A 12,711-nucleotide genomic window follows, 5' to 3' on the forward strand; every position below is an offset into this window, starting at 1 on the left:
GTCAGGGTCTAGCCAGGATTCGGTGGCGATAACAATGTCAGGCTCTGATATCGATAGAAGGCCTGCAAAATCATTAGTTTATTTCTTCAGGCTTCGACAGTTTACGACAATAAAAGAAAGTTGTTCGGGTCTATTTTTAGTAAATCGGGCAGAAGGGTATGTTGTTTCCTATTGCGTACATTCTCGAACAGAACCACTAGAGCCGTCAAAAATATGTTTTCCCACCCATCACCAGCTTGTTTACCTAAGCGTGCACTTCGTTTTCCGTTCCCGTGCATATGCGAGCAGAGAATTTCTTGCCTGACGAACATGTTTAGAATAATCTTTGCTTATTGAAAAGTTAGTTTCCTTAAGCTTAGAGGCAGCAGTCAAGACCCTTTGCTTATCTTTGAAAGCAGTGAAGTTCACAATTACAGGCCTTTTTTTGTTAACTGCGTGTCTGCCAATTCTGTGTGCCCTCTCTATAGCGGAGGGGTTAATTTCTAGTTCGAGATTGTCTGCACAAAGCGAAATCACCTTGGGCTCGGACTCGTTCCATGTTTCTTTTTCGGTTTCACCCATACCAAAAAAAAGTAAATTATTTCTACGCGACCTGTTTTCAATATCGTCTTGTTTTGCCAATACATTGCGCACGGTATCAGCCAGATAAGTGTTGTGTGCCCGCAAACCTTCCCTTCCATTGCCCTCGGTCAGAGCTTCAACCTTTTTTGTCATCTGCTCAATTTGCTCATGCAGTGTTTTCTGCTGCGACCTCAAAACTTCAAGCTCCGCGAGTATCTTCTCTTGGCCCTGTAGTAGTTCTTGGTAGGTATTCTATTGCCTTTAATAGTTCATGTTCCGCGTTTTCCGAAAAACGGCCGGGATTTTGCTCAACATCTGCGGCCATGAGTAAAAGTGCTTTCATCAAAGAAAATGTTGAACACACAGCACACCACACATCAGTCACGAGCCCAACAAGCCCGTCAGGTGACGTGTAGGGTTCCGGTACCGATACTGACATTCCGCAAACTGATCTATAACGGTAAAATTCACAAACCTGCAGAAACAGGAGCCTTAAGTGCGTGGTCCTCATGTCGGCACCGGAACCCAGTTGAGCAGAGCGTGGTAGCTGTTTAAATAGCCTGGCATCACGTGACGGGCCTTGCCGACGGTTGAGAAACACGCTCTACGGTTAGCGTTGGTGTTGGAGAACACTCAGAGAGAAAGGCAGCAGGACCTTGCAACCGTAAAAACAAATTTTATTTATTTTCACCGCACTCCGTTGGCGGGTCTATGGCTTCCAGGTGCACGACGAAAAGACGATGGCTCAGTTGCACTGGTTAACACCTCTGAAGTCTTCGCAGATCCATTTTATGATGGTGAAAGCGTCGGTCCCGCACTTCTTCCTCACGTCCCCAAGGTGCACGTTGAAGATCATCAACGCCGCTTGTTTACGCAGGGAGCCAAACCTTCTGCGGGCCGCGGTATACTGCGTGAGAACGGCAATTGCTCTGTTAAGTCCAGCATTTGCCACTAATGAGCACCGGCGTCATGGAACAAGCAGACACTAGATTTAGCGCTCACTCCAAAGGGGATTTAGGCTCGTTTTTTCAATGGTTTTGCCATGTTTACCTCGATTCGTAAAAGCCGTTAGTACTCAGGCGTGGATGCATACTTTTCCCGGGGTGTTGGTTACTGTGCTGAAATCTGTACGGCTGCGTTAAATGAAACATTCGTTACAAAACCTACCCGACTAAACGCCGCGCGTTCTCATTTAGTGTTCCCTCTAAGAACAGTTGTAGTCCGGACATCTTTTGCAAAAGCAAACTGCCTCTATACATTTGAGTGAGTCCCCGTACTACCTCAACTGAGCACATTTGCTCGGCTCAGGCACAATCACAGTACGCAAAAAAGTGTACGGTAACGCTTAGTAACGTGATTAATGAACTGACACATTCATTCCTTCCTTTGAGAGTAAGTGCCTGGAGACCCTTTATTCGGTGCGTACGCCCAGATGTAGTTCAGAGATTACAGGTTCAGATTAACGTGAGCGCGTTGCTGCTAAAAGCAAGTTAAGATACCATAGATATCTTGCAATACTTAAGCGGCAGTGTATTGTAAGATCAAGTAATTTTAGAAAAGGGCACTTAATTTGGAGATATAATGAAATACTAGGAAAAATATAGGTAAATGACACCAATACAATTACAGTGCGAACGTCGTTCCACCTTGCCGAACAATCCAAAACAATGCAAATGATGAGATGGAGCATGGGAGAAAATGTTCAGGAGACAATTGAGTTCGGCGCCATCATTTAAATGTTCAAATATGCAGCTGAGTTACCTGCGTCGGCTATTTCTCTCAGATTCCTACGTACCCCGGAAAATGCTTCCTTTGCCAGAATAAACGTAATAATCGCATAACAATGCATTCTAACGGCATTGCAAGAGATAATGCTGAACCATCAGCTTAAAGGCAACCTTCGTCATTCATAAGCCACCCGCCCTGGTCCCGTAGTGGCTCTGCCTTTGCGTGGATAAGCAGGAGGGTGCGCGATTAAATCTCGGTGGCGGAGGCCGCATTTACATGGGGCTCAAATGTAAGGATGGCCTTGTTACATGCACTTAGTCCACGGTAAAGAAGCACAGGTGGTCTAAAGTAATCATCTGCACCTGACTACGGCGAGCCTTATAATCAATCGTGATTTCGGCACGTAAAACCCGGCAATTTTTCTAAATTACTAAGCTTGGACCCAAATTACATTGTACGGGTGATTACGCTTGATAAGGTTTCATTAGACAATCAGCGCGTCATATAACACCGGTATGTCGTGCACGCTTAATCATGAAATTTGGCAGCTCTCAAAATCTATGAGGAGGGAGTCGTGCGCGGCGAGTCAATCGACGTTTTCGCTTTCATTGCCATATTGGCTGAGTAACTCGCATAGGCACCTAGTCTTTTTTATAATGTATAAGTTGTAAGCCACCCACAAGTATGCATGCAGCATCGCCAATTGCATCATTTGAAGTCGACCGTATGCTGGCAAAGTGCATACAGATAGAGTTCTTTTTTTTTTCTCACAAGACTAATATCGCGGTAAGCCATGTTAAGAACGGTGATACCCATGAAACTATAGCAGTAGGCAACAAAAGGAAACCGCAGAGGTACAGCAATGATGCGTGGTTGGATCCCTTCAACTATTTATGTTCTTGCTTATGGAGGTGTGGTGTGGAGGAAATTTTGAAGAATTCTGTACAGGTTTCTTTTTCCTCGTTCAGGTAGTAGCCATAATTCTTTGAGCCTTTGTATGTCTGCTTTTCCACATCGTTGTAAAGCGTGAACACAGACGTATAGGTTCTTGCACATGCTTAAGTATGCCATCTGCACATGACATCTGCTCATCAGAAACATTGGTCAGAGATAAGCACAACGCTGGCCCACTGACCTTGTCCCGGACGGTGGTGTGGTACTCGGCAAAGACAACGTGCCTGTTCGTGCTTGTGAGAAATGTGCCATATATAATATACGGGCTCTTCAGGTGCTGGTCCCTTCTGTCAACATATTTTCTTGTCGCGCAAATCTGCAACCAATATATAGGCTGTAAATATTCATCAATGGAAACGACAGTTGCTGTCTAATACGGAGCGCTCATTCTATTGACAGGTTACGCAGAAAAAATCACAGAACTTCGCGGGTTATATGAAGTGCACGTGCGGCACGTGCCCTGATCTATAGTAGTCTGGAGCAATTTCTTAGGTAATTTTATATATCTGTCCAATAAAGGGGCTAACGTAGACGGTACAATATCGCTTTACTATGTGCAAGAATTGTGTTCCAGCGAGGCTTTGAAGCGGCACTTTTTTTTTAAAGTCGCGTCAGGGTGCAATACAGAGTAAAATTTTCTTTTCACCGTTACCTAATTCCCTAAATGACGTTGTATTAAATTATCTTAGCGAACGTCTCAGAACTGTGCGGCCTCTGTACGGGTGAAGTATGTCTGTTGCGTGTGCATTGCGTGAGTAACAGAAGTTGGGAGGAATAATCGCACACTGAATGCAAGAAAGATGCACTGGCATGCACCTTAGAGGGCCCCTCACCAATATTGAACCACCAGGCTTGTGTGGGCAGGGGTGTGGGTGAGGCGGAATGGAGCATGCGCTTGGGACGCAAATGCAAAGCGGTCCATCCTCTCCGCTACCAGAGAAAACAGCCAAGGAGCGTCGCTCGCGATCGCTTGCCAAGGCTAAGGTAATGGGTAGGCCGTGAAGGTCACCTCCTGGCAGCAAAGCAACGCAAAATCTAAATTTCTGCTGTGAATTGTAACTTAGAACCAATTTGAAAAATAGTTGGGGCAGAACGGTTCCTAATCGGCGCTTCAGAACTAGCATTATATAACTAAAATTACCAATGGAACCACGTCAGAGGCCCCTGATTATTTTAAACTATATCATTAATATTTTACTATCTCGGGATTAGACATCGGCAAAGAGATGCACATTTCGTGACTTATTTATGAGACAAACACATAGAGACCCGTGACTGTTTAAATGTCCCTGCAAAATCGTACACTCATCAAGCACTACCCGTCCACGTTGTCGTAACAGAAACAAATACTCTCACGTAGCGCTCGACCAAGCTGGTATTGTTACATTTATTTTTATTGATGAGAGACTTTAACACTGCTTATTGAAAAACTGTTTATCCTCACAAGTTCAGAAAATGTGTCGAGAAAAAGTCGCTCGCATCTAAGAATGATCCAAAATGTGTCCTGAAAGAAGTCATATTTCCTCAGATTGAGTTCTTCGGAAACATTTACTCAACTCAGATGGTCAACTTCTTTGTGACTTTGTTCAACCAATGTCGACAGACTGTAGAATTGATTTTAGAACGTTTATATAGGAAAGCATAAGTCTTAAAGCTACACAATAGGTATGTTAGCTAGCCATGTCCAGATAATGCAGGAAGGTTTCTTACACGGCTAGTGTTACAACAGTGTAATGCCCCGCGTGCAACTAGGTATTTTTTACACTGATCTCTTGTGTTGGTTCGTGAGGAGATACCCCGCTTCGCCTGAACATTTTTAATCCTTACATTTCTCTCTATGGTGCCGTCAGCATTGTCTCAGCTTTGTTGCCACCCATTTTAATGCGGTAACGTAGAAAGGTGGGTGAGTAGGAAAGGATACATACTTAATAATCAGCGCGAAAATATCGAAAGACGCAAAGTTAGAAGAACACAGGTCGGCGTTCTTCTAATCTGCGTCTTCCGCTGCTTTCGCGCCAATAATTGCGTAAGCTATAATGTTAAGGACGGTGACATCCGTAATAATGCTAATAATGCACTAATAATGCTAATCGAATTAAAATCCCTACTTGATTTTAATGCGATTAGCACTATTAGTGTACTTCCGGCACTTTGCTTGCGTGCCTGCTTGCCTGCCTTGCCTTGTTTTGGCTTGCCTGTCTCTGTCTCTAACCGTTTTCCCGCCGACCTTGGCATGGTCTAGTGATTAGAGCATCGCTTTGCTGCGGTGAGGGACGTGGGTTCGAAATCAAACGAGCGGTTTTAGCTGTTTCGCTTTAGCGATAACTTCTCAGAGGAAATCATAAACACTCAGAAGATATGGGTGGGTCTGCAAGCAACGAAAGGCTTTTGCCAAGTGCCAAATGTGATAACCATTTCCAAAATTATTTGTAGCGAATTATATGTAAAATTAGGGACAGGTTATCCAACTTTCCCACCAACATGGGTCACTTAGTAACTCATGCTTTAATGCGTAAAGCGCCGGGTGGCTACGCTGAGAGTACCAGGATGGAAACCAATCGCTGGACCAGCTTATGTCAATGGGTAAATGAGAGTAGGTATGCGCCACTCATCAATGAAGGTTTGTCATGCCAGCCTTGACTTCTCCGCATGTGCCACCGGGTATGTGCTGCTCTTAAGTGAACCTGTTTGGCGCCAACTTGTGTCACGTGGTATGTGCCAATGTATGTGTCGTTCTGAACGTGCTGACTGGGGCTGGTTGGTTTGTCTTCGTCCACAAATTCAAGCGACACTTAAGCATATCTACGTCGAGTAATGCGAAAGCATTGAGACCACTGCGCGATACTTAGTCATTATGCAACAACGCAAGGTCGTGGGCTCGACTGCCAGCAAAAGTGGAGGGTTCAAGCGCCCTAATTTTCTCTACCTTAATTACCCGTGCCTTAATTAACTTCGACTTAACACCAAAGATTGTGGGTACGACTCCCACGAGAGGTCGTGCATTCAGTGTCTAAATACCTATATCTTAATTACCTGTGCCTTAATTATTATCGTCTTAATAAAAGCAAAGGTTTTATTTAGGCCCTGTCAATTAAGCCACTAGCCTTGGTGGCTTGACGGCCACCAAGGGTAGTGGTTCGAGTGCTCTAATTAACACTATATTTAGTAACTGTGCCTTGATTAACTTCTGCTTAATTAATACTGAACCTCGACAGTTCGTAGCCTTTTCGTAGCGTCGCTTGGTCGCGCTGCCATTGTTGTATTTTTCGCCTCATCATCAGATATACATTCGCACCACAAAGTGGTGGAATCTATCGCATGATGATTGTTGACGGTAATGCGTTTAGCGTTGCATCAATATAATGACAAAACGCATTGCCGCCAGCGAAATTATTCACTTCACATCATTTTATTACCTTAAAGACCCCGGTTAGGGGGTATTACATAAGGGGTGGGCTTACAAATAAAGGTTACAGAGAGTGATCTTCATGACAAACAAATGCAGTTAAGTTGCCCGCAAAAGTTAATGATTTATGTATGAAGCGTGTACTGCTGCGGAATTCCTATTTCGTGCTTGCCTAAGGACACTCGGCGCCATCTAGCGTCGCCACCGCAAAAGCCTGTGCGTGACCTCCGAAATACATGGCGTGCCGGTGCATGCGAACGATGAGAAACGCGTCATGCACGAACCAGGCTCCTCTGTCGCGCTTCTTTCTCGACACGCTTCGCCATCTGGTGGCCCTGCCGAGAAGTTCTCGCATGGCCTCCGAGACGAGCTGGCCGGTTCCTGCTAACGATGAGAATTGTTCTCTCAATGGCCGCACATACAGCAGCACTTACTCAGTGACCCAAATTGTCGAGAGGTCAATTGAAGGGCGCCATATGGCTAGTTCATTCATGGCACAGCCTACAACTGCTTCGGGTGGCTGTCCTTGAGGAACCGTTGTGACGTCGGATAGATTCCGCTCAGCATAGTAATAAATTTACGGGATCTGTTTCGTCATAGTAGAGCGGCGTACATTCCCAGTCGCAGCAACTTAGTAACAGACGTTTGCGCCAAAGGGGAGAGTGTCCCTCATCAACTATTGCATACGCAGTGACTAAAGTTGGCACCAAAGAGGCTAAATGAAAATAAGCACGACCCTGTTGCGTATACGCAATCGGCGTCAAAGATTTTCTTCGAATAGCGGTGCTTATTCCGTCTCGCAAATACGGTGACCCATGCCGGCGTGAAAAAAAGTTCGTTGAAGAGCAGCTAACATGTGCACACTGGCACATGTCCAGTGGCCAATGCTGGTCCGATGGCTCGTTTCGAACCCCGTTCCCTCAGAATGGTAGCCCAATAAGCTATCTGGTTGGCATTGGACTACAGAGAAAATCAGCTTGCCGGGAGAATGGCTAGCGACATACATACATACATACATACATACATACATACATACATACATACATACATACATACATACATGCATGCGTGCATGCATGTATGTATACATACATACATACATATATACTACATACATACATACATACATACATACATGAAGGTACACACAGAGATGGGTAGATAGACAGTTATGCCCCGCAAAGTATGTGAACTATCCTCACAATCCTAATAACATTAATAAAGTGTATCGCTGCAAGCGATGCGTGGAACATGAATCGGTACAGCGCCTATTATGAGAATGCACGTTTGTTAACAAATACAACGGAGGAGGCCAATTACAGCTGCAGCAAGCTTCAATCGCGGCCAAGAGCGCTTTACACCAGCTCGAGTACACAGTGACCGTGCATCAACTCACTGCACGAAGGAACCTCGTGAGTGTCCGACACTTTTACTACATTGTCATGATTTCCATGGTTGTGCCGCACTGTTATTAGCTTCGTAGTGCTCGTCAGACGTGACAGTGAGCCATAAGTTACGATCTTTGCGCCGTAATAATTCCCCGTTTGCTTGTTTCCAGCAGACTCTGTGCAGCTGGTCGAACTTTCCGTTGTCAACAGATTTCAATTAAGTTTCTTTAGACATGCCACAAAACACACTTGATAACGTTCTGAAGAAATTGGGTGATCGCTGCAGTGCAGTTAGGCCTGCAATCCACTCCTGGAAATGCAGCAAAATGTGGCGTTAGTCGCAAAAGGCAAAATGCGACAAGTAGGTGGCAGATGTGTAGTATAAAATGGTCTAGCATAATCTAAGCCAAGGTTGCTCATAAAGCAAAAAGTGCAAAAACAAATATTGTATGGTTTAGCGGAGTCTGACGTCTCCTCGAAATGCCTTGCTTCTTTCACTATTATAGCAAAATTATGTGTCTTACTTTTTTAAAGGCAATGTTTCAGGAGGGTATATTCTCAAATCGCTGCCATCATAGATTATATGCCAGAGAGTCAATACGAAATTCATGTTCCTATGTTCATATAATGTATACTACAGACCACTTATGCACAGATATTTGGTGTTACTAAAATACCAGGAACCTCTGGAAGAAAGCCAGTCACAATTTGTGGCCGAATGGAACGAGTTACGGTGTCGTGTGATGTAGTTCTGACCAGTGCAAGAAAACCAGACTCGACTACTTCCACCACAACCCCCCCTTTCTCTGTGTCTCAATGAAAGCAGTAGAACAGAATGTTACGCAGAGTTATTCTTTGCTCCTGGTAGGGGCAGTGAGCAAACTTGGCGGGTGAGCTACGTCCAATAATATCAGTAAGCGCTAACACACAACAGGTCCAGCCAAGAACCTTGGCCAAGCGCTGCATGCATTGCTTTATTATACCGCTATATGCCTCTTGATACCAATGGATGCCGGGAAGTGCTTACGTGGACGGCACTTCAGCTGCCGCCAGCCAATGAAGAATGACACGTTTTTCCCGCGAATTTATTTTATTTCAAAATGTTATTTGTCAAGTTAAGCAGCATTTGTTCTTTGTGGCTCGGTGGTGCATACGGAGGGTATCGGTGGTGCATACGGACCGTACTGACCTGCCTGCAAAGAACCGTCCCAGTGAACGCACGTAACATGGAGGAGGGGTACGCTTTAGCGGTCACCAAAAAGCGGCGGTCTTTGTGGTGGACCACTCCGCGCCAGGCCTCACAATATTGCTACGGAACAGCCTCCACAGTGTGACTGCACTGAGGAGGAAGAAGACGACGTGGGCCGGCATGAGATAGCGTCGCCATTTTGGTCTTCCGTTAGCTTCCCTGTAAATAAATTGCATATAGCATTGGGCTTCTCCTACACGTAACATTAATTTGGTGGAGGTGGACGTACCCCGTACCCGTCATGTAGCTTCGCAGCGGTCGCAACGGTGACAGTGCAACTTCGGCTCCTGCTGGCGGCACTTCATCTCCACAGCCGTCTCCGCCTGCAGCCCCAACCTACGTCGCCGTCTCCCCCCCTCGGTATCCTGGTGTTTTCAACGGAGTCGGCAGTCCTGATATTGACGACTGGCTCCGCTTATACGAACGCGTCACCACCAGTCACAGGTGGGATCCGACTATTATGCTTGCGAACATACTTTTCTACCTCGATGGAGCTCCACTTGCATGGTTCCAGACTCACGAAGAGGAGATCTCGAGCTGGGATCTCTTCAAAGAGAAGATCCTCGACCTTTTTGGCAATCCGTTCGGTCGCGAAGTCACTGCCAAGAAAGCCCTTGCCACACGTGTACAGACGTCGACCGAGTCCTACGTGTCGTGCATTCTCGACGTCTTGACCCTTTGTGCCAAGGCTGACCCGACCATGTCTGAGGACGATAAGGTTAATCACGTCCTCAAAGGCATTGCTGACGACGCCTTCAATTTACTGGTGTTTACGAACGTCACCAGCATCGATACGATCCTCAAGGAGTGCCGCCGTTTCGAGCATGCTAAAAGCTGCTGGGTAGCCCAGCACATCACGCGACTTCCCAACACAGCTGTTACGTCATCCTGTGACGACCTCTTCCACCAGCCGTCGCGATGTGACAACTTGACCCGCATCATTCGTCGTGAGCTCGAAGCGGCTGAACCGGCGGCCCCTTCACTCCCGTCACCTGATCATTCTCCGGTGACAATCTCCTTGATCCAGGCCGCCGTCCGTCAAGAGTTTTGCAACGTCGGCCTGCAATCCGTTCGTCCCGTACGCTCGGAACCTCTTTCTGCACGCACTTCCCCACTGCGCTCTTCTTACTCCTCTTATGGACAGCGCAACCCCTCCGAATGGCGAACCGTGGACGACAAGCCGATTTGTTTTAACTGCCGACGCATTGGACATGTCGCTCGCCACTGCCGCAGCCGCTGGACTTCTCCGACGCGCTATTCTCCTGATTATCACCCTCACCCTCTCGCGCATCCTTTTCGTTCGCCCCTTCTATACCCGCTCCAACATCTGACCCTGCGACATCTTTGACGCGGCCCCGCTACTGCCGCTCGCCTTCTCCCTCCCGTCGTCAATCTCGTTCGCCCCCGTCACGCTGTGCTCCTTCTCCGACCTACTCGCTGCACCCCCGACCGGAAAACTAGACAGCGCAGCTTCTGGAGGTGAAGCTGCAATGACGACATTGACACGAAATCCTCGCTTCACCATACCCACGAACAAGAATCTTTTGACGGTCTCGTCGACAATGTTCCTGTGTGCGCGTTGATTGACACCGGGGCGTATGTGTCCATTATGAGTGCTGCTCTTCGCCGTCGGCTCAAGAACGTTCTGACGCCCGCCCCGAACCGAGTTGTACAAGTCGCCGACGGAGGGACTGTCGCTATTGTTGGCATGTGCTCTGCCCGATTCACCATTGCTGAGAGACACACCGTCGTTCTCTTCACCGTCATCGAGCATTGCCCTCAAGAACTCATTCTCGGTCTGGATTTCCTTGCCAATCATTCTGCCCTCATTGACTGTTCCGGCGGCTCACTTCCCCTTGACTTGCCTCTTCTTGCCGGCCCTGTCGACCAGCCTTCAAGCCGTTTGAGCTGCATTCATTTTATTCGCCTACCGCCTCACTCTGTGACACACGTCGACTTGCTGTCCTCACCAGCTGTACCTGACGGTAATTACGTGGTCGCACCAATTCCTGCAGTTATACTTACACATGGTGCTACCGTGCAGCACGCTGTGCTGACAATTACTGGCAACCGCACCTGCCTTCCCCTTGTCAATTTCGCGCTAACCGCGCAAGTTCTGCCTCAGGGGATTTCATTGGCTATAATTAGCCCTTTGCAGGATGATGAGGTCGAGCCATTCACAGTGGAAGATCGTCACAGCACAGCTCATACCGTGATGTCATCGCACGATACTGACGCCGAAATTGAGAAGATGGTTTCCTCTGACCTTACACCTGCTCAAGTTGAAGCTCTTTGCCGCGTTCTTGAAGGCTATCGCGACATTTTTTACTTTGACAATGGACCCTTAGGTCAAACGTCCGTAGTGACCCATCGCATAAACACTGGCGATGCGAACCCTATTCACCGACGCCCATATCATGTTTCAGCGTCCGAACGAGCCGTTATCCAACAGAAAGTCGAAAAGACGCTTGCAAAGGACATTATCGAGCCTTCCTGTAGTCCCTGGGCTTCTCCCGTAGTACTTGGCAAAAAGAAGGATGGAACGTGGCGTTTTTGTGTAGATTATCGCCACCTGAACAAAATCACAAAAAAGGACGTGTACCCTTTGCCACGTATTGATGACGCCCTAGACTGCCTGTACGGTGCCACCTATTTTTCTTCTATTGATTTACGGTCCGGCTACTGGCAGATATCCGTCGACGACATGGACCGAGAGAACACTGCATTTGTTACCCCTGGCGACTTTTATCAGTTCAAGCTGATGCCTTTCGGTCTCTGTCACGCGCCTGCCACCTTCGAAGGAATGATGGACTCTTTGCTTCAGGGGTTCAAGTGGTCAACCTTTTTGTGCTATCTGGATGACGTCATCGTTTATTCGCCCATACTCTAAAAACAAAGAGAGTTCTGGGCACTCTCTTTGAGGGAGTAGCTGCTTGTCCCATATTTCACTCTCTTTTCGAGAGTAGATCAACTCTCTTTGAGAGAGAGTAGGTCAACTCCTCCTGACAGAGTGTTGTTACTCCACCGCAAGGGATCGCTAGTACTCTTCCGCAGAGTGATAATACTCTTCGCACAGGGGGTGTTAGTACTCTTCCGCAGAGTGCTAATACTCTCCCCGCAGGGGTAATAGTACTCCGCCAAACCGAGTACTTCTACTCCCCCAAACAGAGTGCTTGTACTCCTTCAGAACAGCGTGCTAGTACTCTTCCCAATACCCTCTTAGCCCAGTCCTGGGCACGCATGCAGGCAAGAAATCAGATCAAATCAGGGCCGCTGATATACTGTTCTCTATGCGGCTCCTCAGAGCCAGTGGCCCAATTCCAAGTGGCTTTCAGAATAGGCGTTAGCGAAGTTATGCATGATTTTAAAGTTTTTTTTCCTGACTATTTGCTGCCTACCATGAGGCGTGACTGCTCTGAAGCGGC

General features: G+C 47.1%; 1 protein-coding gene across 1 annotated transcript in view; it reads right to left on the bottom strand.

The window, feature by feature from the left end:
- Positions 1 to 1,255: 1,255 nt before the first annotated feature.
- The window catches only part of LOC129383063 (uncharacterized), a 93,579-nt gene continuing 82,123 nt past the window's right edge, over positions 1,256 to 12,711 (bottom strand). The window contains exons 5-6 of the mRNA XM_055067286.2: positions 3,425 to 3,559; positions 1,256 to 1,468 (exon numbers count right to left, since the gene is read on the bottom strand). Coding sequence (XP_054923261.1) covers positions 1,307 to 1,468; positions 3,425 to 3,559 — 297 coding nt within the window. The 3' untranslated portion in view covers positions 1,256 to 1,306. The remainder of the gene's footprint in view (positions 1,469 to 3,424; positions 3,560 to 12,711) is intronic.

This window comes from Dermacentor andersoni, chromosome 3 (assembly GCF_023375885.2).
Source record: "Dermacentor andersoni chromosome 3, qqDerAnde1_hic_scaffold, whole genome shotgun sequence".
In the NCBI taxonomy this organism is placed as follows: domain Eukaryota; kingdom Metazoa; phylum Arthropoda; class Arachnida; order Ixodida; family Ixodidae; genus Dermacentor; species Dermacentor andersoni.